At 46.9% G+C, this 27,713-nt stretch overlaps 1 protein-coding gene across 3 annotated transcripts in view; it reads right to left on the reverse strand.

The window, feature by feature from the left end:
- The window catches only part of LOC140405436 (tensin-2-like), a 377,445-nt gene that overhangs the window by 270,158 nt on the left and 79,574 nt on the right, over positions 1-27,713 (reverse strand). The window contains exon 1 of one of the 3 annotated variants that reach the window (XM_072493847.1): positions 6,365-6,437. The exons of the other annotated variants lie outside the window; for them this stretch is intronic. Within the exon in view, the coding sequence (XP_072349948.1) occupies positions 6,365-6,409 (45 nt within the window). The 5' untranslated portion in view covers positions 6,410-6,437. Of the gene's footprint in view, positions 1-6,364; positions 6,438-27,713 lie in introns of those variants that run through there. 3 annotated transcript variants of the gene reach the window in all.

The following is a 27,713-nucleotide window of genomic DNA, read 5'->3' on the forward strand; positions in this document are numbered from 1 at the left end:
GTCTTATCTCCAGGGTTGCCTCCAATGGCAAGAGTGCCATTGTAATGTAAGAAAGCTAGTCTGGCAGCAGTGAAACTGCCAGTGAACAGAGAATACAAACAGCTAGAGCCCAGGCATTCAGGTCAACTGGCAAGAGTCACAAAATCATGACTGTGACTTTGCAATAACCATCCCTGCGGCCGATGCCAAGATTGCAAATGCATTTGCATGTAAATAGGGCTGATTTAGCTCAATAAAATATACTGAACTGCTTCCATTTCACTGCTGCAAGGACAAGAGGACAAGAGATTTTTGGGCTAGAGATGCAAAAGGAACATAGAAGCTCATAGAATCCCTACAGTGCAGAAGGAGGCCAATCGGCCCATCGAATCTGCACCAACCCCCGCAAGAGAGCACCCCACCTCTCCCACCCTATCCCACTAACCCCACCTAATCTTTTGGACACTAAGGGGCAATTTAGCATGGCCAATCCAGCTAACCTGCACATCTTTGTACTGTAGGAGGAAACCGGAGCACCCGGAGGAAACCTACGCAGACACGGGGAGAATGTGCAAACTCTACACAGTTGGGACCTTCAGGTCTGCATTCCTTTGTCCAAACTGAGCAATGCTCATAATGCTCATAATGATAAACTAATATCAAACCCTGCAATTGCTAACGCAAATGTAGAAATTTGAAGAAATGAACATGAGGCAGTTCCCCCACACTGTCCTCTTTATTTTAAATTTTCATTGGCACTATTGCCAAATGCCTGCAAAAATCATGCCTGTCCCTGGGGTAAAAGATAGACAGTACTCATTTTGGCTGCCTACAAGGGATGGGGGCAGGTGGAGGCAGAGATGATGATTTCAAAAGGAAATTGGATGGGCTTTAGGGAAATAAACCTGTTGGGCTCCGGGGATGTATGGGTGCTACAATTGAACAAAAAAAAAGATGGCCACGCCAAGAGCACATGGGTTAATGTCACACAATGTCCTCCATTTCCAAAACATCAGGGGCGCGATTCTCCGCTCCCGCGACTAAGTGCCCATGCCGTCGTGAACGCCATCGAGGTTCACGACGGCGCGAAACTGCCCCGGTCTCGGCCGATTCAGGGCCCGACAATGGGCTAGGATCGGGGCCGCGAGAAACTCGGGGGGCGTGGCGCTAAAGCAGCGTCGTCAGCGCACGCCGGGCATTGGCGCCGCATAAAAGCGGCGCCGCGTCATCCGCCGCCTAATTGCCGTCACCCGCGCATGCGCGGGTTGCATGCGTGGTTGCCATCCTCCCCGAGGCCGCCCCGCAAGATGTCAGATCGATCTTGCGGGGCACGGAGGAAAGGAGGTCCTCCTTCAGAGAGGCCGGCCCGCCGATCGGTGGGCACCGATCGCAGGCCAGACCCCTTTTGAGTCCTACCCCGGTGAAAGAACCCCCCTCGCCCCCCCACAGGCCGCCCCCCCCCCAGCGTTCCCGCGCTGTTCCCGCCGGCAACGACCAGGTGTGGATGGTGCCGGCGGGAAACCGTCGTTTTGGGCAGGCCGCTTGGCCCATCCGGGCCTGAGAATAGTGGGGGTGGCGGAGAATCGCCATTTTGGGTGTCTTGGGCGATTCATCGGACTGTGCCGCACAGAACTAGATAGTGCCGATCTCGCCGCTTGGGTGCATCGCGAGGGCGTTGGACCGGCGTCGCGTGAAAAAATGGCGCCCCAGGCGATTCTCCCAAACGGCGCGGCATCGGAGAATCGCGCCCCAGAATGCTGCAACGGTATGTTCAAGCTCCAAGAATGAATGTTTCTGACACACGTACAGGAGGCGATTGAGACGATTTCCTTTAAGGCCCCAGTTCTGAAGATGGCCACATGGATCATGAGGAAAGTGATGAGTTCAGAGGGCTTTGTCCACTTGGCCCATTGGCTTCAGTAAGTCACACGTGGGCAGTATCCGAACGAGGATCCAGAAACCATAACAAAGAGTTGACGTCTGTGTGTAAAATACAGCAGAAGTGGCAAACCACACTGACGGAATGTTCATCGCAACTCGGGCCTGCCTGATGGTTGCCCCCCCACCCCTGCCCAAATGCTTCCCGTTCTCCCTTTGTCCTGTAAAGGCAGAGGCTTGGTTGATTCTTGGAATGTGAGAGAATTGTCCTACGAGGAGAAATCGAGTAGACAGATTCTCTGTAGTTGTGAAGAACGAGAGCTGGTCTAATTGAAATGTAGAAGATTCTTCAGGGGCTTCACAGGGTCAATGCTGAGAGGCGGGTTCCTATGGCTGGAGACTAGGTTCCAATCTCAGGATAAGGGGGTCGGCCATTTTGGACTGAGGTGAGGCGAAATGTCTTCACTTAGAGTTGTGAATCTTCTCTACCCCAGAGTCACTGTGTATGCTCAGTCGTTCAGTAAAGTCAAGACTGAGAGTGAGAGAACCATTTATGGTGCAGAAGGGGGCTGTCCAGCCCATCGTCTCTGTGCCAGCTCTTTGCTGTAGCAGTCCAAAACTCTACATGTACCGTCCTGCCCTCTCTCCAGAGCCCTGAATTGTCCTCTGCTGCAGCTTGCTATTTAATCTGAGTGAGCCTTTCTTGGTCTGTCTGGTTTCGCCACCCTCTAGGGAGTTCATATACCTAGTGAGACATCAAGGGGCATCTGAGCATTTAGCAGAAACCTGTACAGAGGAAAGGGTTAACGAGATCGATTTGTTTTTGTGAAAGAAGAAGCTGTCTTCTGAGCTTAAATTTCAGTAGCCCATTACACCACTTTTGGCAGGGAGTCATCCAGTTATGACTAATGCGCTTTATGTACTAAAAAAATCCGCCCATGCTTTACAAAGGTGCCCTGCGGCACAAAAAATCAGAGGGAATTTCTGGAATAAAAACTCACTTTATATAATAGAGATCTCATGTCAAAGTTAAAGTAACAGTTCCCAACTCCAAATTTTGAAAATGTCAATAAAAAGATTTTTTTAAAACAGTTCCCCTCTCCGGCTAGACAGAATGAAGGCACTGCAATGTTTTTAGGGGACCCCCCATCAGGAGTGAGAGTTCCACATTCATAACCAATCCAAAGTAATAGTGAGGGAACTTCAAACTCCGAAAGCTGCAGGGATGTGGGCTGCCAAGTACAGAACTGAAGTGGATAATGCAAAGTGGTCTTCATTGTAAGGGCGTGATTCTATCACCGCGTTGCACCCGACGCCAATCTAGGCAGGCTGGGTGCATTGCAGGAGAGGCCCAAATCGGGCTACGCGCACGGCGCCCGCCACGATCTGTATCAGGCCTTCACTGAGCGTGATCTAATAATCATATTTAACATTTAAATACTCGCGACCTACTTGGGACCAGTATTCTCCCAGTGCCCGGAACACCGGTGAGACCACACCTAGGCGCCGATTAGTACTTGTCTCTTGAGGCCGTTGGAACCCCCCGGGTGGTCGTGGACAGGACAGGGCAGTACCCTGGCACTGTTCCAAGTTGGCACTGCCCAGGTGCCAGGTTGATACTGCCAAGGGTCGGGGCCTGAGAATCGTAGAATTTACATTCAGCCCATCGAGTCTGCACTGGCCCTTTTTTTAAAAAAAGAGCACCCTACCTAAGCTCACACCTCCACTCTATTGCCATAGCCTAGTAACCCCACCTAACCTTTTGGACACTAAGGGCAATTTATCATGGCCAATCCACCTAACCCGCACATCTTTGGACTGTGGGAGGAAACCGGAGCACCCGGAGGAAATCCGTGCAGACACAGTGAGAACGTGCAAACTCGGCACAGATAGTGACCCAAGCCGGGAATCAAACCTGGGACCCTGGAGCTGTGAAGCAACAGTGCTAACCACTGTGCTACCATGCCCCCCCAGGCCATGCTCATGAACAGGGGTTATGAAGGGTGAGGGCGTGTAAGCAGGGTATGAAGGGGCTTCATAAAAGGTTGGGGGTGTGAAGGGGGGTCCTGAAAAGGGGGCGGGGGGCCTCAGCAGCCCCATAGAGGGATATCCTCACTTGGAGGAAATGCCCAGGTCTACGGGTGGTGGCATTGTCTGTGCGTGGGGAGTGTGGGGGACCCTTAAGCTCACTTAGAGATCATGACACCCTTTCAAAATCCACACCCCGATCTCAGCTGGTCTCACCAGCAAGTTCAGCTCTCAACTGCTGAAAACATTTCCAAGCGTGCGCTAGACTGGGGAGAAAGTCCCCAAGGCTCAAAAATGATTAAGTGTGGGTGAATCCAGGTCTGGATCTCACTCAGAAAGCCAGCGGGAAACACCCCGTCAAACCCGCCCAAAATGACACTTCTAAATTATTTGGGTAAATCATGCCCTAAATCTACAATGATCTTAGCTAGATGTATGGGTGCTACAACTACCCCACCCCCTCACACCCGCCAGGCGGCGTGAAGGGGGCCCCCCAGAATTTGTTTTAACCCAGGAATTCCGGTGGAAAATCCATCAGCACCAGTCTCGATCCACAGAACCAACCACTCCTTAACCCTGCCAGAATGGACTGCCACGCGAAGAATGATCTGCTGTGTGAGGTACCCAGAGGGTGGTCAGTGCTCATGCCAACCATGCCCTTGCACATTGGCATCTTCAGGAAGCAAGACTGGCAGCACCACTGTGGCTTTCACAAGGCAGTGTCGCCCACAATGTGGCGCCAATGTCCTCGCATTGACAGTATTGTTACAGCACAGAAGGAGGCCATTCGGCCTGTCATGTCTGCACCAGCTCGCCAAATAAGCACCTCACCTAGTGCCATTGCCCTGCCTTTGCACATAACCCGAACATTCTTCCTTTTCAGATTACAGTCTTACTCTCTTTTGAAAGCCTCGATTGAACCTGTCTCGACCACACTCGGGCAGTGCATTCCAGACCCTAACCACTTTCTGCGTGAAAACGCTTTTTCTCATATTGTGTTTGCTTCAGCAGACTTTCAAGTCGTGAAGCAACAATCCCCCAAAAAAACCCTCCTCTGCTCCTTTTTGCCCACAACCTGACAGCAAGCCTTTCACATCAGCTTCCAATCACAGCATCGCTAAGATCACCCATTACCTCTGTAACATCATTGCTCTCTGCCCTGTCTCTGCTTATCTGCTGTTGAAACCCTCGTCCATGTTTTCACTATCTCTCGACCCGACTATTCCAACACACTCCTGTATGGGCTGGTCTCCCATACATTCTGCACTTTGTAAACCTGAGGTTACCTGCTGTCCACGATCTTAGTCACACCAAGTCCTGTTCCCTCACCACGGCCGTGCTCGCAGGCCTACACTGCCTCCCAGTTTAAGAAAGACTTGCATTTATATAGCTTATTTCACAGTCACTGAACAGTTCAAAGTGCTTTACAGCCAATGAGCTACAAGTGTAGTTTCACTGTTGTAATGATTTTAAAATTCTCATCCTGGTTTTCAAATCCCTCCATGGCCACTCCCCCACCCTATCTCTGTAATCACCTCCAGCTCCACCACTCTGAGATATCTACACTCCTCTACTTCTGGCCTCATGAACATTCCCAATTTTAATCGCTCCACCATCGGTGACAAAGCTCTAGAATCCCCTCCCCACACCTCTCTCCTTTAAAACACTCCTTAAAACTGAAAATCTGCTGATGTGTCTAATTTTGTTTTAGAGTGTTCCTGTGAAGATACGTTTTTAATTCTCTTAAGGCGCTATCTAAACACAAGTTGCCCACCCACACACGTTTCTGAACTTAGTCTATCAGTTTCAGTACTGGACCAGGGACCCCCCTGCCTGATGAGAGCTGCACAATTCAGACTCCTGCATGTTTGGTGTGTCATCTGCCAATAGTTATGTGCACACACAAAGCCCCCACCCTCTCCGCAGCTTAATCATTAATCGCTCGCAGACCTTTTCAAACACCCACTGACATCCCCAATACCAGCAAAAAGCGACAGCAGAGCTGACAGCTCAAAGGGGAGAAAGTCAAGCGGCAGCATTGCAGTCTGCAGAGGATGACGTTTGGAAAGAGAGCAACTATTGTTGCCGGGGGAAGGGGGGAGGGGGTCTCGTCCTGTCAAAGCTGCTGTGTTCCTGGACATATTGTACAAAAAACCTGCATTCTACCTTCTCAACAGGCAAACTGCGGCCGTCATCAGTCAGCTGTTCTGCAGGACACAAGATGGGGCGAACAACATGCAGGTTCTCCAGTCTGTACATCCCAGTGCCAGTGCAGAGGCTGGGGGCTCCTCTTCACTGAACAGGATGAGTTTTAAAGTCCCTGCGTGGATTTGCAGAGAGTCGCAGCTCCAAGGCACAGCAGCAGCCTGAGTTACACTGTACTCACCACAGCAGAGCCCCAACTTTATTGTGGATAAGACGAAAGCAGCAAAACGGTTACCAGCTGACAAAAGAGAGAGGGAGAGCACGGACTAGTTACCTGCGACACGACTTTTCTTCCTCTCGCCTTCTCGAGAGTCGACATTTTACAATCTGAAGGGTCGCTCGCTCCTTCCCCCCCCCCCCCCCCCCCCCCTTTCCCAGGAAAAAGAAAGTGAAAACACTGAAACTTTGTCAGAACAGCACAAAGTGCGTTTGTAAAGCTGCTCAGCCACTGATGCACTGGAGTTGCCGCTGGAGGCTTGGCCTCTCTCTCTCTCCTTCAGCTCTTTATGCTTTGCCAAAAAAAAATCCTTCTGTCCACAGAACCATTACTCTGGCACTCGGTGAAGCCAATGAAATGCTGCACCTTCCTCATACCCACAAATCCGCTTTACAAACAACAACAGCCGAGTTGAACTAATTGACGCAGGTTCCCAGCCATCACCATTATTTTGTTTGGGAGGATTCAATTAATAAGACAATATTCAGACCAGCAGGATGTAGGTCTTGTATTGTAATCAAATCTTTACATTAATTGTTAAATGATATCTCATTCTCATGTGGGAGATAATGATACAGCCAAGAATAATGGGGCTTCAATTCATCTGAGATTCCCTTTCTACAATGGAGTCCGTGTAAAAAGAAAGTCTTGCATCTCTGTAACACCTTTCCCATCCTCAGGATAATCTGGGGTTTTATGTGATGTTAATTGAGTGATACATGTTAGCCAGGACTCTGGCACTTCTTCAGAATAAATGTCATGGGATCCTTTACACTCTCCAAACATGATGTGGAGATGCCGGCGTTGGACTGGGGTGAGCACAGTAAGAACATAGAACAGTACAGCACAGAACCGGCCCTTCGGCCCTCGATGTTGTGCCGAGCCTTGTCCGAAATTAAAGTTGAAGGTGACGCAGTGAGATGAGGTTGGTACTTTGTCTGCTTGGCAGGCATCTTCCAGAGAAGCAGACTTTGTGAAGACTTAAACTTGATGCAATTGTTCGGCAGCCTCGAGTCCTGCTGAGGTGTTTGCAGAAGTCTTACAACACCAGGTTAAAGTCCAACAGGTTTGTTTCAAATCACTAGCATTCGGAACGCTGCTCCTTTCACCTGAGGAAGGAGCGGTGCTCCTAAAGCTAGTGTTTGAAACAAACCTGTTGGACTTTAACCTGGTGTTGTAAGACTTCTTACTGTGCTCACCAAACAGTCCTGGTTTGACAATGATCTGTGACAGTGCTGGACTCCTTCAGTAATGCACTAGAGTGTCAGCCTGGATTTCTGTGCACAAGTCCTGAACTGGGACCTACAACCTCCAACTCCGAGGTAAGTGTGCGCTCCACTGGGCCACGGCTGGCACCCAGGTATGGCTGCAAGGGCTACTAATAACAAGTGCTCGTCCATTAAACTATAACTCCACCTCATGGCTCAGTTCTGGATCTACACACAGGTGAGAAGAAATCTTTCCATTGCATCCCTAGGGGTTATATCCATGGAGAACTGTTTAAACAGGAGTCTTGCACACCACAGACTCAACTTGCTTAGGATTTTACTGTCATTGAAGAAAGATGAGAAACGGTCACAAGGTGTTTATTGCCTCTTCCCAGGAGAGTCCTGAAGTATTGTATGTAACCTGGCTAAAGATGACCCCCCCATTCTCCCCTCAACTTTCAATTGCACCATCATCGCTGAGATTTCCACCATCTTGTAGATCATCAGTGACCAGAAGCCCCATCAACATTGCGACTGCAATGGGAAGGCAGAAACTGGGTCGACTGTGGAGTAACTCACCTCCCAACTCCCAAAACCTGTCCACCATGTACAAGGCACAAATCAGGAGTGACTGGAGTGTTGTTGGAGCTGCACTTGTCTGGATAAGTGCAGCTCCAACAACACTCAAGAAGCTTTGCTAAAAAAAACATGCTGTCAAAAGATTTTTATCTTGTCTCAGAACAGAATCAGGATAGCTTGGGGAATAACTGTTCCCTGGTGCATTCTCCATGGCACTGTCCTTGCCAATCAGTGTCCACTTGTCAACTAATCAGCACCCTTTTCTCATGCAGTATAAAACTGTTGCTCCCTTTGAGATTTGGTATTCTTGTGAATCTGTCCTGATGAGTAGTGCAAGATGAAATGTTTTGACAGCATTAGAGCAATACTCAAATTCGGCACTACCAAGTGACTACTCAGAAAGCCCCACACCATCCAGGACGGTGTCACTCATTTGGTCAGACCCCAAAGGGTTCAACATTCACTCCCTCTCCCATTGGTGCACCATGGTCACAGTGTGTACATTCCACAGGGTGTACTGCACCAAGTTGCCAAAGTTCAAATCTCAACAATTACACACAAGACGCTCAACATTATCAAACAGCCCACTTGATTGGCACTCCCATACACAACCTTAAACATTCATTCCCTCCACCACTGACGGACATTAGCAGTAGTATGTACCGTCTACAAGATGCACTGCAGGAACTTATCAAGGCTCCTTAGACAACACCTTCCGAATCTGCGACCACTACCATCTAAACGGACAAGGGCAGCAGATACCGGGGAACCCCACCACATAGAGATTTCTCCCCTCAAGTCGCTCACCATCCTGACTTGGAAATATATCGGCCGTTCCTTCACTGTCGCTGGGGAAAAATCCTGGAACTCTCTCCCTAACAGCACTGTAGGTGTACCTACACCATATGGACTGCAACGGTTCAAGAGGGCAGCTCACCATGGGCAATAAATGCTGGCCCAGCCAGTGATGCCCATGTGCCAGGAACAAATATTGAAAAAGGGACTTTCTGAAAATAGAAAGAGAATAGACTTTTCTATTCATTATTTGCCCACAAGAGCCTGGAGTCATTTAATTCAACTTTCTACACACTGTGCTGCATCATTCAGAAATATTGTAAATAACAATGATCAACTTGCAGAACCATATTGAAGTTTGTTTATATTTTCAGCATGAATTACTGCAGAGTGTGGAAAGGTAATGTGTTAGCAGCATTCATTCACATTTCCTGGGGCAGCTCATTTGCATTTTTATTCAGAGCAGTCTAGGACGAGTACACTAATAGAAGGACAGGTACACACACCCTCCCCTGTATAGTGTTCCATCAACTTGGAGCAGTGCGCACAGTTCTGACCTTAATATTATAAAAAGGGTAAAGAGGCCCAGGAGAAGGTGCAAAAAAAAAGGATTTACGAGAACGATACCAGAGCTGAGAGGTTCTGCTTATCGGGGAAGTCTGAAAAATATTTTCTCTGGGGAAAAAGGCCGAGAAGTGACTTGATAAAAGGCTGTTAAGATTTTGAGGGCTTTTATAGGGTAGACATGGAGATGTTTCCAATTCTGGGCGTGACCAGAACTAGGGGGCCATATATATGAGCTAGTGGCTAATAAATCCAATATAGAATTCGGGAAAAGCATCTTTACCCAGAGAGTAGAAATGTATCTACATTCAAGAGGGAAGCTGGATAAACACATGAGGGAGAAAGGAACAGAAGGATATGATGACGGGGCGAGATGAAGAGGGGAGGGATGGAAGGTGTCTCGTGTGGAGTGTAAACACTAACATGGACCTGTTGGCACACACTTCAGACATCACATCGTATAATCCTTTTATTACATTTATTCCGATTATGAGTCAAAGCAACAATTCTGCCCATGAAAGTGGGCTAAAGATGGCAACTCTGTGCCACCCTCGTCCTGAATGATAACTTGTGTTTTGAATAAAGAAAGTTTGCAGTTTGTTTTTCAGAATGGCTTTCGTTAGACGTGTTTAACATTGCTCATCTATAGAATTTTTTCTATGTTGTAAATACTGTGTAGTACCTAATGCTATAGATAGTGCAGAGCTCATGACTAAACCACTGTTGAGGACCTCCATACTCTGCAAATGAGACTCAGAGACAGATGGCAGAGCTAGTCTCTTGAGGATCAAGCTGAGGGATAGGTGGGCTGCAAGTGGCCTCCTCGGTGCCACGTTATGCATATCACTTACTGTGGTCATTTGGCAAAGAGCTGAGAAACATATCAGAGTACTGAGTGTCTGCCTGCACTCCACACAGATCACTCAGCTACTCAGTCAGACAACAGCTCTCTTTAGTTTCTCTTTCTTTACCCAAACAGCCTGATGCAGTTGTTGGAGAATACTACAATGTAACAAGAGGTACAAAGGAAAAGGGCGAGTTATCAGGATGTTTAAACATTTTTTTACTTGTTCATAGGATGTGGGCATCGCTGGCTAGGCCATCATGTATTGCCCATTCCTAATTGCCCCTTGAGAAGGTGGTGGTGAGCTGCCTTCTTGAACCGCTGTAGTCCATGTGGTGTAGGTACACCCACAGTGCTGTTAGGGAGGGAGTTCCAGGGTTTTGGCCCAGTGACAGTGGAGAAACAGTGATATATTTTGAAATCAGGATGGAGTGACTTGGAGGGGAACCTCCAGGTGGTGGTGTTCTCATGCACCTCCTGCACTTGTCCTTCTAGATAGTAGAGGTCATGGGTTTGGAAGGTGCTGTCGAAGTGAAGTCCCGCAGTGCATCATGTAGATGGTGCACACGGCTGACACTGTGCATCGGCGGTGGAGGGAGTGGATGGTTACGGTGGTGGATGGGATACCAATCAAGCGGGGCTGCTTTGTCCTGGATGGTGTGGAGCTTCTTGAGTGTTGTTGGAGCTGCACTCATCCAGGCAAGTGGAGAGTATTCCATTACACTCCTGAGTTGTGCCTTGTAGATGATCGACAGGCTTTGGAGAGTCAGGAGGTGAGTTACTCATCACATAATTCCCAGCCTTTGCCCTGCTCGTGTAGCCACAGTATTTATATGTCTGATCCAGTTCAGTAGAGTCCAGTCTAGTACGAAATGGTGGGATGTGTGGTCAGTGTTATGATCATCGCCATGTTGAGCTCTTCATCTCATTCATATCACAAAGCCACTGAGTGGAGGCAAAACAAGCTGGGGGCAAGCTCGGCCATTCTTGGGCAGCTCTTAGCAATTATTATAACACCAGCATTAGTAGGAGCCTGGCACTAGGTCAACCTTTGGACAGCCATTGATTGAGAAAACGAAAACTCATCCTCAACAGATTCCTTCCCTCAGTGACTGGAAAGAGCAGTGGGTGGAACAGGCAATTGACTTGAGGCAAAGGAGAAATGAGAAAAACCTGGAGTCCTCGGATCACTGGTTCCCGTGAAGTGATTCAATTCTGACAGGTTCCTGTAGTGTGTCAGGAGTTAATAAATAATACAGTTTACACAAACTCCTGTCAGAAGCAGCAGCTGCCAGTACACCGAGTGAATCCAGGGATGTGTGTTTATAGATCTTGAAATATTTTTAGCAGAACATTGCACAACGTCATTCAACCATTCTGCATTTTATGGAGCCAGGATTCTTTTAAATTTCCCTCTCAGTATACCTGGGCTCCCTTCAAAGCTGCTTGCTCTACAAATCTTGCATGGCGCTCCAAAAAAGTAGCTCCTTGTTGTCTTCAAATGCTCAGAGGTTAAATGTAAAGGCAGCTGGTTTTGCCAATCTGCTCCAAGTATGTGCACAAATGCAGCAGTCAGCTCGTGAAATAAAGTGCTTTTTATTTCATATTTGACCATTATACTCAGACAGACACTGAATCTAAAGAGGGAAAATGTTAATCATCATCCTTTCATGATTTGTCACCTGACATCCTCCAGTTTAATTTTATTGGATACCATTCTTTATTTCACACATGGCAGATCTCTGTTCGAATCATATTAACTCTCCTCTTTCTAATTTACGTAGCATAACACAAGTAATGAGGAATCAGCCATTCAGCCCCTCAAACCTGTTCCGTCGTTCTGTAACATTGGGGTGATAGTCTTCCCTGCACCTTTCAACACTGGCCCATGTTCCTTAATATTCGATAATCTGTTGACCTCAATCTTAAGTATGTCAGCTACGCCTCAGCTGGCAGTATGCTCGCCTCTCATCACAAGGTTGGGGGTTCAAGCTCCAAGCCAGGACTTGAGCACAAAAATAAAGGCAGACACTCCAGTGCAGGGCTGAGGGAGTGCTGCACTGTCAGAGGTACGTGTTTCAGCTGAAATTTTAAACTGGGCCCCATCTGCCTGCTTTGGTTGATGTAAAAGATCCCATGGCACCATTTTGAAGAAGAGCAGGAGAGTGTCCTGGACAACATTTATCCCTCAGCCAACATGACAAAAGAATAGATTATCTGGCCACTGTCGCATTGCTGTTTATGGGAATTTCCTGTTTGCAAATTGGCTGCCATGTTTCCTAAAACAGTGACTGCACTTCAAAAAAACTCAATGGCTGCAAAGCATTTCACGATAAGGGGCGGGATTCTCCGAAGCCGAGCCGGCTGGGAGAATCGGCGTTCGTGGCATTTTTTCGCGCGACACTGGCGCGCGATTCTCAGAGGTGCGGAGGTGCGGCGGCCGGGCCGCCGATTCTCCGGCCCGTAAACGGCCTAATCCCGCCGGCGTCGTCCACACTTGGTCGCTGCCGGCGGGTACTTGTCACGAAGGCTTGGAGAGCGGCCTGTGGGGGTGGGGGGGGGCTCCGTTCCCGAGTGGAGCTCCGTTCCCGGGGGGGGGGCCCTCCGATGGGGTCTGGCCCACGATCGGGGCTCACTGACCGGCGGGCCGGCCTCTCCCCCCAGGGAGATGGCCCCAGAGCCCCGGCGCCATGTTGGTGAGGGGACGGAGGGCTCCGCAAGGCTACCGGCGCCACTGCGCATGTCATCGTTGGCGCCGGCGCAACTGCGCATGCGCAGATCCCGCGGCGCCCAGTTCACACCGGGATCTGCGGCTGGAGTGTCGCGAACCACTCCAGCGCCCTGCTGGCCCCCTGTAGGGGCCAGAATTCAACGTGGGAGCGGCCTGTTCACGCCGTCAAAAAACGCGACGGCATTTGCGACGGCGTGGACACTCTGCTTCCATTTTGTAAAATCCCGCCCCCGATGTGGATTACAACGCCAATTTTGTAAAATCCATTTTATTTTGTAAAGTTGAAAATCTCTTGCGTTACTCTTGGATACAAGCTTCATTTAATTCCTGCCACACTACTAGCTGAATGAGGAAAGGGCACATGTTTATTTGTTTTCTCTACTTTCTGCCTTTTAAAGTTCCTCTCTGCATTACACTCAGTTCCCTAAATGAACAGACTTGGACAAAGGGTCACTGGTCAAGATTAAAAATGAAGGGAATGTTGGAAAAGGCTGAGGGCAGTGGGTTAGGTCACCAGCCTTTCACCTCTGGGACTTGCGTTTGAATCTATACCAAGCTGACCGGGTAGAAAGCGTTGCTTGGCTGTTGCCTGTAATAAAGGTCCTAAGATATGCTAATTTGAGCTGTCGCTATCAGCAGGCACGACTACAGAGCACAAAATTCAGCAGAAATGAGTCTCACTCAGAGGATGCCTGCTTCGGGAAACAAACTGTCACATTACTTGATAGGGGTGCAGATTTCTCAGCGTAGGGAGGTGAGGGGTCGGTGGCGCAGCGTGTACTACTGGAGTAGGGTAGAGGCAGTGTATCTCTAAAATTATGCTGTACCTGAACTGGGAATACTTGATGCCAATGCTGGGTGTAGGATATTCCGTCCAAAGTGCTGATTACTTTCCCCTTCATTTGCCTGAGCAGGATTTCCATCTCAAGTTGCCCCCAAGAGCACGAGTGTGACACTGGACTCACATGTAGGCAGACTTGGTAAAGGTTGGCAGGTTCTCATCCCTGAAGGACACGAGTGAATGAGTTTGTTTTTTATGACAATCTGGAAGCTCCCATGGACATTTTGTTCTCCTGGCATCAGGTTATTAGATTCGATGACTTCAATTTGACAGGGAAGGGGAGGGGCGGAATGGGAATTGAACTATGACCTCTGGGTCGCTGCAACCACACGGTGACTGTGAACGCAAACTGAAATTGGGAGAGAAAATGTAAGAGCGTCTTTCTTTCCACCCGTCGCAGTTTCAGAGAAATTGGTCCCGAGGATACTCACAAACCACATTCATCAGCCCAAACATGAAGCCATGTGACACCATGTGATGGAATTGGCACCGAACAGATCAACAACATTATGCGGCGGCTGTTTAGGTTTTCAGTGTCTGTTGAGGAGAGGGTTACTTAAACGCACCTTTTAGAATGTGCCGAGCTCCAGTTTCTGCTTGGCAAAAAGCCAGCGTTTTCTGCCCTGGGACAAGTTTTTCTTCTCACTCCGTCGAGCATCTTTGGAAGTGTTGACAGACATGGGAGACAGGGATTCATTGCTACCAACATAGTGGCAAGATAACCCAAGTGCTGTAGTCATGATGGCACCACTCGTAGAGGGGGTGGGCAGAATTCATATATAGATATTTAAATAATTTTGGAATTAAAAAGCTGCTTTCAATAATAATGATTGCGAAACTACCGGATTGTTGTAAAAGCCCTTCTGGTTCACTAATGTCCTTCAGGGATGGAAATCTGCCGTCCTTACCCGGTCTGGCCCACAGTAATGGGGTTGACTGCTTTCTGAAATGGCCGAGCAGGGTACTCATTTGTACCAAACCACCAGACAGAAATTAGCACTGTGGGTGTATCTATGCCACATGGACTGCAACAGCTCACCACTACCACCAGTTGGAGGGATGGGTAATAAATGCAGACATTGCCAATGACACTCACATCCCATGAATCAACAGGGAAAAATATCCATGGAGGTGTTTTCTTTCCTCCACAGTCCACCTTCACTTAATCTTGCTCGCTCCACTTCAGCAACGGTTTGGGGTGAGTGTTCTACATTCAAATAACCCCTGCATGAAAAGGAACATTTCATAACCTTTTTCATCTTCTTTATGATTATCTTGGAACATAGGGATGAGGAACAGAAGTCGGTAATTCAGCCCTTCGATCCTGTCCCGCCATTCAATCAGATCATGGCTGATCTCTTCCTGGTTTCAAATCCACCTCCCCACCCGTTCCTCCCTTTAACCAGTTTATCAGAAATATATCTATCTCCTTCTTGAAACGATTTAATGATTTAGATTCCACCGCGCTATGGGGCAGCGAGTTCCACAAATTCACCACCCTCTGCGAGAAGTTGTTCCTCCTCATCTCAGTTTTAAATCTGCCGCCTCTCAACCTATATCGGTGGCCTCTTGTTCTAGATTGCCCCACAAGGGGGAACATTTGGTCTACATTTACTTTATCAATCCCTTTTAGTATTTTATATACCTTAATCAGATCCCCACTTATTCTTCTAAACTCCAGCGAGTATAAGCCCAAACTGTTCAATCTCTCCTCAATTTTCTGCGGTTCATGAACAAAGACACCCAGATCCCTCTACCCAGATGCATTTTGAATCTGCTTTCCATTTCGATAATAATTCAGCCAAAATGGATAACCTCACACTTCTCCACATTAAACTCCATCTGACAAATTTTGGCCCAATCTCTATCTATATCCGTCTGTAAAATCTTTATCTCCCCTTCACTGCCTGCTTTCCCACCTATTTTAGTATCATAGGCAAAGTTTGCTATGTTACACTCTGTCCCTGCTTGCAGACCATTTGTTTTTTGTTTTTTTAAATTTAGTGTACCCAATTCTTTTTTTCCCAATTAAGGGGCAATTTAGCGTGGCCAATCCACCTAACCTGCACATCTTTGGGTTGTGGGGATGAGATCCACGCAAACACGGGGAGAATGCGGAAACTCAACATGGACAGTGACCTGGGGCCGGGAGCGAACATGGGTCCTCAGCACTGTGAGACAGCAGTGCTAGCCACTGTGCCTCCCTTTGCAGATCATTTATATAGATTGTAAACAGTTGAGGTCCGAGGATTGAATCCTGCGGCACCCCGCTAGTTACAGTTTGCCAGCCAGAGAAGGACCCATTTAACCCGGCCCTCTGCTTTCTGTCAGTCAGCCAATCCTCAAACCAATCTAGTACTGTACCCCTAATCCCCTGCGATTTCACCTTCTGGATCAATCTTTTATGCAGCACCTTGTCAAATCTTAGCTTTGTGTCCTCTTGTTTCCACTGTGCATTGTGAAAACAATCCATCACTATTTACCTCTCGATAACCCTTAATGATTTCAACACCTCTTATCAGGTCTTCCTTTGATCCCCTTAGCACTCGAAGAAAACTTGAACTTTTCAAATCCCTGGTTATGTCCCAGCGAACCCTGACTCTTTTCCACTGCTTGAATATCCTTCCTATAATGTTACACCTAAAACTAAACACCATACTCCAACTGGAGCCTGACAAATCTTGTGCAAGTTGCATGTACTTGCTAGATTTAAAACCAGTTTTATCCTGTTTGTGGCCATGTCTACTGGTGTTGCCACTTTAAATAATCTGTGTGCCTGCTCGATTTAAGGCACAGTCCGTATTCTTACTTTCTAAAGGTATGATTTCATATATTTTCCCCGTTGAACTGCATCTGCCCCCTATCTGCCCACCCTACTCATCTATCTGTATTCTCCTCCAGACTTCACAGTCCCCTCGGCACAATTTGTCAGTTCACAGCAATTTGGTTTCAGCGGCAAATTCCAATATTGTTTCCTTGGTTCCCAAGTGTAGACTGTTGATGTATCTGATAAATAAGAGGAGCTTCAATGTCCTTGTGGGACACCACTCACCACATTTTTCCAGACCAGGATATAGTTTCTACCCGATCCTTTCCTTTCTGACTTCCAGCCAGTTTGACTGCATACCCACAAGACCTTAAGACATAGGAGCAGAATTAGGCCACTCGGCCCATCGAGTCTGCTCCTCCATTCAATCATGGCTGATATTTTCTCATCCCCATTCTCCTGCCTTCTCCCCATAACCCCTGATCCCCTTATTAATCTGAACTGGGATTAATCAGAAAGATTATTATTAATAATCAAGAACCAATCTATCTCTGTCTTAAAGACACTCTGTGATTTACCCATGCTGGTTAAGCAAGTGGGAGGGACTTTAGAAGATATGTGCACATGTTCTTCGGTTTCCTTGACTCTTAAGAGTCCTCCATTTTTCTTTCCTCTTTCCCCCCCCCGATTATGTCATTTCATTCCTGCCTCCCAATGTTCTCAATCGGCTTTTATTGTAAGAATTTTGGAGAGCTGATTGCCTGTCTAAAAGATTGTCCAGTTGGCAGTTGAGTGAGGATAAATAGCTTTGAGCTCCTGCAAAAGTACCTTTCAAACTCACGACCACTACCATTTAGAAAGACGAGATCAGCAGATCCCCTTCAAGTCACCCACCATCCTGACTTGGAAATATATCGGCCGTTCCGTCACTGTCGCAAAATCATGGAACTCCCTCCCTAACAGCACAGTGGGTGTACCTACACCACAGGGACTGCAACGGTCCAAGAAGGCGGCTCACCACCACCTTCTCAAGGGGCAATTAGGGATGGGCAATAAATGCCAGTGCCACCCACATGCCATGAGAATGTACGAATGAAGTAGTGGTTTGTCATTTTAATATAAATTTAATTGAACGCTATCCGTCCACCACTTCCCTGTTACCTGCTGAATTTGTTTCTCTATTTTTGCTACGACATGATCGTTATATGTTTTTAACCTGATTACTTAACTTATATATGCATCTGTTGATGTAAGTCACACTGCAATTCAGCCTTTGGGATGCAATGTGTTTTTTGAGTAAACTGCCAATATTATAATTAGATACTTAAAGAACCCATTTGAATGGTCATGCCCCACACTTGGCAGTGTATTGATTCCCACCACCAGACAGTTTAGAAGCTCACAGCACTTTCTTCATCCATATTTCAGTCACATTGCCATTCGGTTAACCTTGTGGGTCATTTTCTCACACCTCACTTGTATGTTACAGGCTTGGCAACCCTCTCGTTTTGCCCAGTTCAGTCGCATTTTTTGCAGGACATGACCACGCCTCTGAAATAGCACTGACGCGCCTCTCTGACAATCCTCTCGAGGGACGCAAACCATCCACCCCAACATTAAATGCTCCAAGAATTAATATTTTGACCAAGCATATTTGGCATGAACCGTGCGTTTTTTACGGCATTTGCGAGAATGTCAGAGCTCAAAGGTTGACCATTTCAAACGCAAGTTCAAACAAAACCAATGGTCACATCTGTGTGGCAGTAACAAACAGCTTCGGCACAAATGAGCCGAGGTGTTGACGGGGTAAAGGGATCCAAGAGGTACACGGACTTTCCCAAATCGTCTGCTGCCCATTCCTGCTTTCGACACACATTAAAAAAGACAGGGATGCAAAGTGAACACAAAAAGGTTTAGGACACTGAAGAAAACAGCTTTGCGGCCCCAAGGTTGGTGCTACCTCCTGCACAAAACCCAACAACTGGTTCCCTTTGCTACCTAGCAAAAGCACTGCAGTCATTGTCTAGTTTACCCACCTACACAAGAGTGAGATGATCTTTAGCAGCTGCGGCTGCAGTCGGGTTTGGCGTGCTTGGCTGATTTTCTCCAGTACAATTAAGCCTTGAATTCTTCCTCTTCTGATTGCACATGTGCGAGACTAAAAAGAACTTTTCCAGCGACCCAGACAATCCAAATTGAATGTTAGTCTTCGTCAGTTCCTTGGAAACTCGGCTGACTGAATGCAATTAATGTGAGCTAACACTCAACATGTTTGCCACATGCACAAGCTGGGCATTGTGCCAGGCTGAACATAAACAAGGCAACTGTTGAGGGGCACCTTAAGCTGTGTGTACCAGAGTAATGCATTCTTCATCACAGCAGGCACCTGTCAGGCAGGAAAGCTACCAGCCAAACATTTGTTCTGTACAGCTTCCCTGTATAGATAAACAAGAGACTCCGTGTTCAAAGGATTTTACACTCATGAGTTAACCAGCTGGAATTTTCTGGGGGTGGACGGGTGGATTTGTGTTCCTGGTCTCTCAATTTTCCTACCACTAATGTACACCAAAATGTAAACATGGGCATTAACAGGCGAGTGGAACTCACACCCTGTCTTCCTGCTTGAAGATGACAAGTTTCAGGTCATCTATCCGTCACTCAGGGCAGCATGGTGGCGCAGTGGTTAGCACGGTTGACTCACGGCGCCGAGGTCCTAGGTTCGATCCTGGCTCTGGGTCACTATCCGTGTGGAGTTTGCACATTCTCCCCGTGTTTGTGTGGGTTTCGCCCCCACAACCCAAAGATGTGCAGGGTAAGTGGATTGGCCACCCTAAATTGCCCCTTAATTGGAAAAAATGAATTGGATATTCTAAAAAAAATTTTAAAAGAAAAAAATCTATCCGTCATTCAGGCATGATATGGAGATGCCGGCGTTGGACTGGGTTGGGCACAGTAAGAAGTCTTACAACACCAGGTTAAAGTGCAACAGGTTTGTTTCGAATCACTAGCTTTCGGAGCGTAGCTCCTTCAGCAGGTCACCTATCCATCACTCAGGCACAACAGGCTTTTTTTATGGCGCGTCGAGTTTGCGCCATCTTTTGCACTGGCCTAAAATTAGTCACGTTGGAAGACAGCCCCGCCCAACAAAGATGCCCATCGAATGGTCACCTGAACGAACCACCTCAGCGCGGTTTCCACAAATCATTCACGGGCCGTCAAGGAGGTTCACCATTAATTTGGTTCTTTCCGCCGGACGGACGCAAAGGCACATTTTCAAAGCTCTTAAATGGAATCTCGTTTAGTTTATGAAGAAACTAAACTAGCGAATGGTTGTGTACATTTTGAATTTGAAAAGTAACTTAAAAATGGGTTATGGTAGTGGAGTGGCACCAATTACAGTACTTCATGTTTTTGTGGTAAACCCATTTTCTACTGTATTCAAACTGCATCAAGTCACCACTCTTAAATCTAGCAAGATATTATTTTTGAAAGCAAAATTCGGTTTTTTTTAAAATTGAAAAAGCTGACTGTCTGCGGCAGATTTCGCTTCACGCATGCGTCCAGAACCGAGGGCTGCGACCATGAACTGAGGTGTAATCGGGGCTGATGGACGGCCGAAAATGAGCGAAACTCGTACGCGGCAAAACGATGCCTGTGACACTCTGGCGCCAAGTTGCCTCCAAGTACCTGTTCTACTAGGTGACTTTACAAAGGAAATTCCACCCCGACCGTCGCCCCTCATCCCCTGCATCTTTAAGCAGGGTGGAATGGAAACACTCAGCCCTTAATGGTGACAAACTCGGAAAAATCTCTACCCTGGCACACACCATAAAAGGAAAACTCGGCAGCATCAGCCATTGCAAGGGCATCTGTCAATATGGAAATTTAGCAGCACCTTCCAAACTGCCAACATCGTTTACCACGTGCCACTCATGGGGCTTTGTGCTCCTAAAGGGACACGCAATTTAAACACGGTCCCCACATTAGAAGCTGAATGATGAATTGGGCATTACATGGTGGAATGCCTGTATCATTATGCTACAAGGAGATCTGCTGATATATTTTTTAATGTGTATGGAAGTATGTTTAAGATTCAAATTTGGTGAGAATTGATCATACATGGGGGGCCACGCAGAGATGGAAAGGCTGATGGCAATTTAAAGAGGAAGAATTCAATGTTGTTCAGAAAAAGTTGGAATGAGGAGCCTTCAGAGCTCCTCAAGGACTACAGAAAGAGGTGGGTCTTCCAGACAGGGTCATCAAGGGAGAGAATCCAAGATGGCGCCGGAGCATGGCGACTCTCTCCGAGCTCTCTCACCCAGATCCTTTTCTTTTATCTCTTATCATTGTTCTGACTTACTAAAACTCTTTTCCACTTCATAAATAATTATGAATAATGTTCCTATGCTGCTCTTGTTCATGTATTTGCTTTGTTTGGCCCCTTGTTCCGCACTGTAACCAATCACTGTTTTGTCGGTGTACCATTTGTCAAGGTAATCTGTCGATTATTCATTTTTTGCCTACGATGTACGTACTGTGTACGTTCCCTTTACCCGCAGAAAAATACTTTTCACTGTAGTTTGGTACATTGGATTGGATTGGATTGGATTTGTTTATTGTCACGTGTACCGAGGTACAGTGAAAAGTATTTTTCTGCGAGCAGCTCAACAGATCATTAAGTACATGAGAAGAAAAGGAATTGAAAGAAAATACATAATAGGGCAACACAACATATACAATGTAACTACATAAGCACTGGCATCGGATGAAGCATACAGGGTGTAGTGTTAATGAAATCAGTCCATAAGAGGGTCATTTAGGAGTCTGGTAACAGTGGGGAAGAAGCTGTTTTTGAGTCTGTTCGTGCGTGTTTTCAGACTTCTGTATCTCCTGCCCGATGGAAGAAGTTGGAAGAGTGAGTAAGCCGGGTGGGAAGGATCTTTTTTACACTGCCCGCTTTCCCCAGGCAGCAGGAGGTGTAGATGGAGTCAATGGATGGGAGGCAGGGTCGTGTGATGGACATGTGACAATAAATCAAATCAAATCAAATCCAGAGAAAGAGAGGTCCTCATTGGCAGTGCTCACCATAGTACCGCTCACCAAGAAGATTGCCTCTAGCATGAGTGCCAGGTGAACGACACAACGTAACTCGCAACCAGTTCAGGAAAAAGCTAAATAGCCTGAGCAGGTCAGCAAAGGTTCAAGGACCCACATCACATATTGTTAATGCAGCATACAAAGCATGTTTGGCACTTACAATTGCCTGGCCTTCACAGAGGAAATAGGGTCTGAAGTAGGCCATTCAGCTCCTCAGGCTTGCTTTGCAGTAACCCTGTAACCCCACCCAACCTTTAGGACACTCAGAGGCAATTTAGCGTGGCCAATCCACCTAACCTGTACATCTTTGGACGTGTTTCCACACCCACTAAGGCATTGTTTTTACTTTGGGCTTTCCACTGAATTGTATTAAAAAGGTGTTTGTATGGGATACGTACCTGGCAGCTGGACCCCAGTAGACCACTTCCTCCCAAACTGAGCATTGCTTCTCATTGCGGGTTACATTCCAGCACTTTTGAGTTTTGCTGTATCTCATCTTAAACCCCAGGACTTCTCACTTCTTCTCCTCTTCTTGCAGATGACTGGCCCCGAATAACCATGAGATATTATCTGCAGGCGCAGATAATCTTCACAACCAGCGATACTTCATCGATTATTGTAGTTGGAAATCCATCCCAGGAAGGGAACAGGACATGTGACAGTTCTAAATGCTAGATTTTTTTTGCTGGTTGAATGTTTCATCCATATTCCAGGAAAGAGAACGTAAACATTGTTACGACTACAAACTTTGGTTCGGGCAGTCACAATCCAAATTATGAGTACAGCTAGTAAATGCTTTCTGTAAATATACACGTTTTCTTTCATGTGATATATATGGAACATTCAATCACAGAAAAAGCAACAGCTATATTTTTAGTTAAAGACTGTTGGTTTTCCTGGGAATTTGAGACAGTAGATTAGCGAAGGTTGATTCGACTGGATCCAGGGGTGAGGGGATTGTCTTCTGAGGAGAGATTGTGTGGACCAGGCTAATACTCCCTGGAGTTCAGAAAAATGAAAGGTATTTTATTAATGGGATGTGGGCATCACTGGCTAGGCCAGCATTTGTTGCCCATCCCTAATTGCCCTCAATAAGGTGGAAGCACTGCCGGTGTTGGTACACTCACAGTGCTGTTAGGGAAGGAGTTCAGGATTTTGACCCAGCGACAGTGAAGGAACGGCCGATATATTTCCAAGTCAGGATGGTGAGTGGCTTAGAGAACTTCCAGGTGGTGGGGTTCCCAGGTATCTGCTGCTCTTGTCCTTCTAGACGGTAGTGGTCACGGATTTGGACGGTGCTGTCAAAGGAGCCTTGGTGAGTTGCTGCAATGCATCTTGTAGATGGTACATACGACTGTGTTGGTGGTAGTTATGTAATCTCCCCTTATAGCTTAACTCTTGGAGTTCAGGTATCATCCTGGTAAATCCACGCTTAACTCCCTCCATGGCCAATATATTCTAAGGTATGGTGCCTAGAACTGTTCACCGTGACTCCAGGTGTGGTCGAGGGTTTGCATAGCTGTAATTTAACATCTACCACTTGTATTCTAGTCTTCCAGATATAATGGGGGGAAAGTCTTATGGTGCTGTGGTAGCATCCAAAGCTCGGTGTTCAAGTCCCACTACAGGTTGTGGAAGATGGCCAAACAGGTTATCAGCCTGTAAATCCTTCCAATATACCTGATGGTAGGCAGTAAGAGTGGGAGTTTCCTGGTCAGCCATACTGCAGAAAGCAACAGCAAACCAATGCAATACTTTGCCAAACATCATTATGGACCAATCCAAAGGAAGTTCATGGTTGCCAATGCCCTCTTATTCTTGGTACCTGAAGGAGGAGATATAATGGCCAGTATTCTGTTAGTCTATTTGGTTCTTGTCTGTATCTGTTCGTGATCTGACTTGGACCCCAAGTCTTTTTGGAGCTCCATTGTTTCTCGCTTCTCACCATTTAGGTCTTCTATTCAGGTCTATTTAGGACCTCTTCTATTCTTTTCAAGTCCAAAGTGGGTGACCTCACACTTGCAGACACTGAATTCCATTTTCACAGTTTTGCTCATTCACTTACTCTCTAAATATCTATCTGGGTCAATAACTAGTCTTCAATTCTGTGAATGTGGAGGTTCACTGCAGAGGGTCGCCTTTGCAGAGGAATAGGGAAATTGCACTGTAGAGGGGCCTCGTTTCTGGGAAGGTCACATGGAAAGGAGGTATGGTTGGGGGGGGGGGGGGGAGATAAATAGCCTGAATAGTGCTCAAGAGTGAATAAATGTGAGTTCACGTGTCAGCATCATGCTCGTTTATGCAGTCAGGCGCCAATTTTACTTCATGATGTTGGATCAAATTGCCTTCCAAATGCGGCCTTCGCCCAGTGTGGCACGCAGCTCACCTCAGCAATCACGGAGAAAGCAACACACCGTCAAAGAGCCAATAATCCAGTACGATCCAGAACAAGGCCTTAAATTCACTGAGGTCATTCATTGAATATCATTTCAGTGGCAGAGGGCCAAGCTTCCTGAGAATTGAGCCTACAGGGCCTGTTGCCCATGACAACTGTGTTTTCTGCTGTCAGAATCTGCTCTGAGCTTGGGAGAACCCTGAACCAGAGATGTCCTCCTTTCACCAGCTAACGTATATATATATGGATCTCTCTTTCGCCTGGCTCTGTCCTGGTTTTAACCTGTTCTAACAACTCCATCGGTGTGCCACACTGAGCGCTGGCCTCTTCCCCAGAAGCTCTGGTTGGCTCGTGCGCAGGAACGTTCCGGAATCAAAATATTCAAAAACAGCTTGTGCCTCTGCCCCTGCCTTGGTGAATGAGTGTGGTGAGGCCTGCACAAATAGACAAAAAAGCTGCTTTTATACCTTGGGCCCGGCCTATCCACACACCATCTCCACCCAGTCGACAACAAAGTAGGCCCTGTGTCCTACTGCTTGCTGCCTGCGACGGAAAAATATGGAGCCACGCCCGGCCAAGAGAGGAAACAGAAAGAACATTCATTGCTGTCAGGGCAGGAACAGGGGCTTGCAAAGCCAAAAATAACAGCCTGAGCCATCAGCATTCCTTGTGTAAAATGGTTCACCTTGAAGTATGCAGGGATGAAAATGGGCAGTGTGAAAGAATGCTATATGAGGCTGGATCGCTCAAAGAGGCTACTGTTTGAATCACTCGAGCAAGATTCGTTAAGCCCGAATGGTCACGTGTGACAAGGTTATTTCTTCTTTTCAGCTACTTAAAACAATCTATGAATAAAAAGGCCTTCATACAGTTTGTTCATGCCCAATCCTGCTCCATCCCTCTCATTAACACATGTGGTGGTTATATTACAGGACTAGTAAACCAGAGACACAAGTTCAAATTGCAGTGGGGGGAATTTAAATTTAGTTAATTAAATAAACTTGGAATAAAAAGCTACTGTCAGTATATGTTCTCACTCCAGGAGTTAAACACAGAAATCTGGGCTGATACTTGACTGCAGTACTGAGGGAGAGCTGCACTGTTGGTCATGCAGCCTTTTGGATGAGATGTTTAACTGAGGCACTGTCCACATTTTCGGGTGGATATGAACAATCCCATGGCACCATTTTGTTTGAAGAAGAGCAAGGAGTTCTCCCTGGTGTCCTGGCCAATATTTATCCCTCAATCAACATCACAAAAAACAGGTTATATGATCATTACCATTATGCTATTTATAGGATCTTGCTGTGCACAGATTGGCTGCCCCATTTCCAACGGTGACTACACTTCAAAAAAATGCTTCATTAGCTGGAAAGCACTTTGGGATTTCTGGTGGTCCTGAAAATAGAAATGCTAGTCTTTCTTTTTAAAATCATTGTAGAGTTAGGGTGGCACGGTAGCACAGTGGTTAGCCCTGCTGCCTCACGGAGCTGAGGACCCGGGTTCGATCCTGGCTCTGGGTCACTGTCCGTGTGGAGTTTGCACATTCTCCCCGTGTTTGCGTGGGTTTCGCCCACACAACCCAAAGATGTGCAGGGTAGGTGGATTGGCCACGCTAAATTGCCCCTTCATTGGAAAAAATGAATTGGGTACTCTAAATTTATAAACAAAATCACTGTAGAGACAAGAGATACTCCAGTCCAGGTTTTGTTTCATTTCAATGGGAACCGAGGCTATTGCTACCTGTACTGAGGTTGGTATCATCCTGACCTCAGGTTTGTGTAGGTTCCTGCTCATTTTACATAAATGTTTCTAACGATCGTTAGGAGCTGTTTCACAATGATATTCTCAATTCTTCAGATGTATCTGACTGAAGACATGACGAAGCATTATCAAGACTCCCCCAATCTTCAAATGAATATGATAAGGCCATCTAGTTCACAGCTGGACCTACTCCTGAGCCTGGGAGAAGGGGTTACTGAATATTGTGGTATCAATATTAGGAATATTCTCTTTACTTTGGGGGATAGTAGTCATCGCCAAGGATGTGAACATTCAATCTTTGCACAAATATCATGAGGGGAATTTAAAGGTTTTTCTTGAAAAGGGATTGAAGGTTTTGGCTGTTAGGGAAAGGGAATAGTGCCCCTATATTAAATGGGAAAAGGAAAACCAGAAACAAACCTGGTGACCTCAAAGAGAAAACTTAAAATTTCCTGCCCCTGACAGAAATCCACCATTTTGGCTCTCCTTCTCTCCAGTAACATCACTCGAGCTTGTTCCTCCATTCAATTAGATCTGTACCTTGACTCCATATTCCTCGACAGAAATTGGTCAATCGTAGCCCTGAACGTACTGACTCCTCCAGTTCTGACCTCTCGCACCCCTCCTGATTTCCATGGCTCTACCATTGGAGGCCATGCCTTCAGCTGCCAAGGTCCTACACTCTGGAATTCCCTCCATAAACCTCTCCACCTCCTCGTCTTCTTTATGTCGCTCCTTAAAAGTCTTTGACCAAGCATTTGGTCATCTGTCCTAATATCTTCTTCTGTGGATTTGTGTCAAATGTTGTCGGGTGGCACTCCTGCAAAGCACCTTGGGATGCTTCACTATGGCAAAAGTGCTATTTAAATGAAAGTTGTTGTTGCTGTTGAGTCCTGGACTCAGCACTGCTCCATCATGTTGCCACGGGTGTCCGTGGGAGGGGAAGAGCATAGAATACTGGGAGGAGGGGGTGATATCCCATTATCCACGGCATTGAGTGAAAGGTTGATTGCTGCCCACTTGCAATCAGGAGTTGAACATCCCAGGGAAGACTTGACGAGCACAACACTGGCTTGTCAAATGAGACACCCATGATAATACTGTGAAATCCTAGAATTCGCTCCCCAACAGCACAGTAGGTGTACCTACGCCACATGGATTGCAGCGGTTCAAGAAGGCAGCTCACCACCACCTTCTCAAGGGGCAGTTGGGGATGGGCGAGAAATGCTGGCCTAGCCAGCGATGCACGCATCCCATGAAAGGATTTAAATAAAAATCCACAGGAAGTGAAAGATGAAATCTGTCAGAGCACCTCCTGATAGGAGTGCAGTTTCAATGTTTACACGCAGATTTGTGAGTAGGCAGGCTGAAGTACGGTTTTCCTCTGCGCCAGTCTGGGGACTGATGTTCAGTATGCCCCCTGCAACCTTCCCGTTGTCAACCAGTCACAAAGAGTTTTTGAGCGATGCCATTTGCAATGCAGTAGTGGAAGGGCTAAAGTGAAAGGGTTAAATATCCACACGATGAAATAAGGTTATGCCAGTTTCTTGCCAGTGTATATCTGCATCAGGTCGGAACCAGTTCAGAGGAACAAGTGCCTTGCGTTCCAGGATGCTGCCCAATATGACAGGATGTTAAGGCAAATCCCACTTGTGCCTGCCTCATCTATTAAAACAAACTTTTCGAACAATAACTTCAATTCTGGCTGAATCCCTGCACACACCAAATTAGACCAGTCAAACCTGGAACGGTTCCCTACAGCCTGATTACATGGCTGGACGTTCCATTATTCTGAGGTACTGACCAAGTACAAGCAGGCAG

The sequence above is a fragment of the Scyliorhinus torazame genome, chromosome X (genome assembly GCF_047496885.1).
Source record: "Scyliorhinus torazame isolate Kashiwa2021f chromosome X, sScyTor2.1, whole genome shotgun sequence".
NCBI classification, from domain to species: Eukaryota; Metazoa; Chordata; class Chondrichthyes; order Carcharhiniformes; family Scyliorhinidae; genus Scyliorhinus; species Scyliorhinus torazame.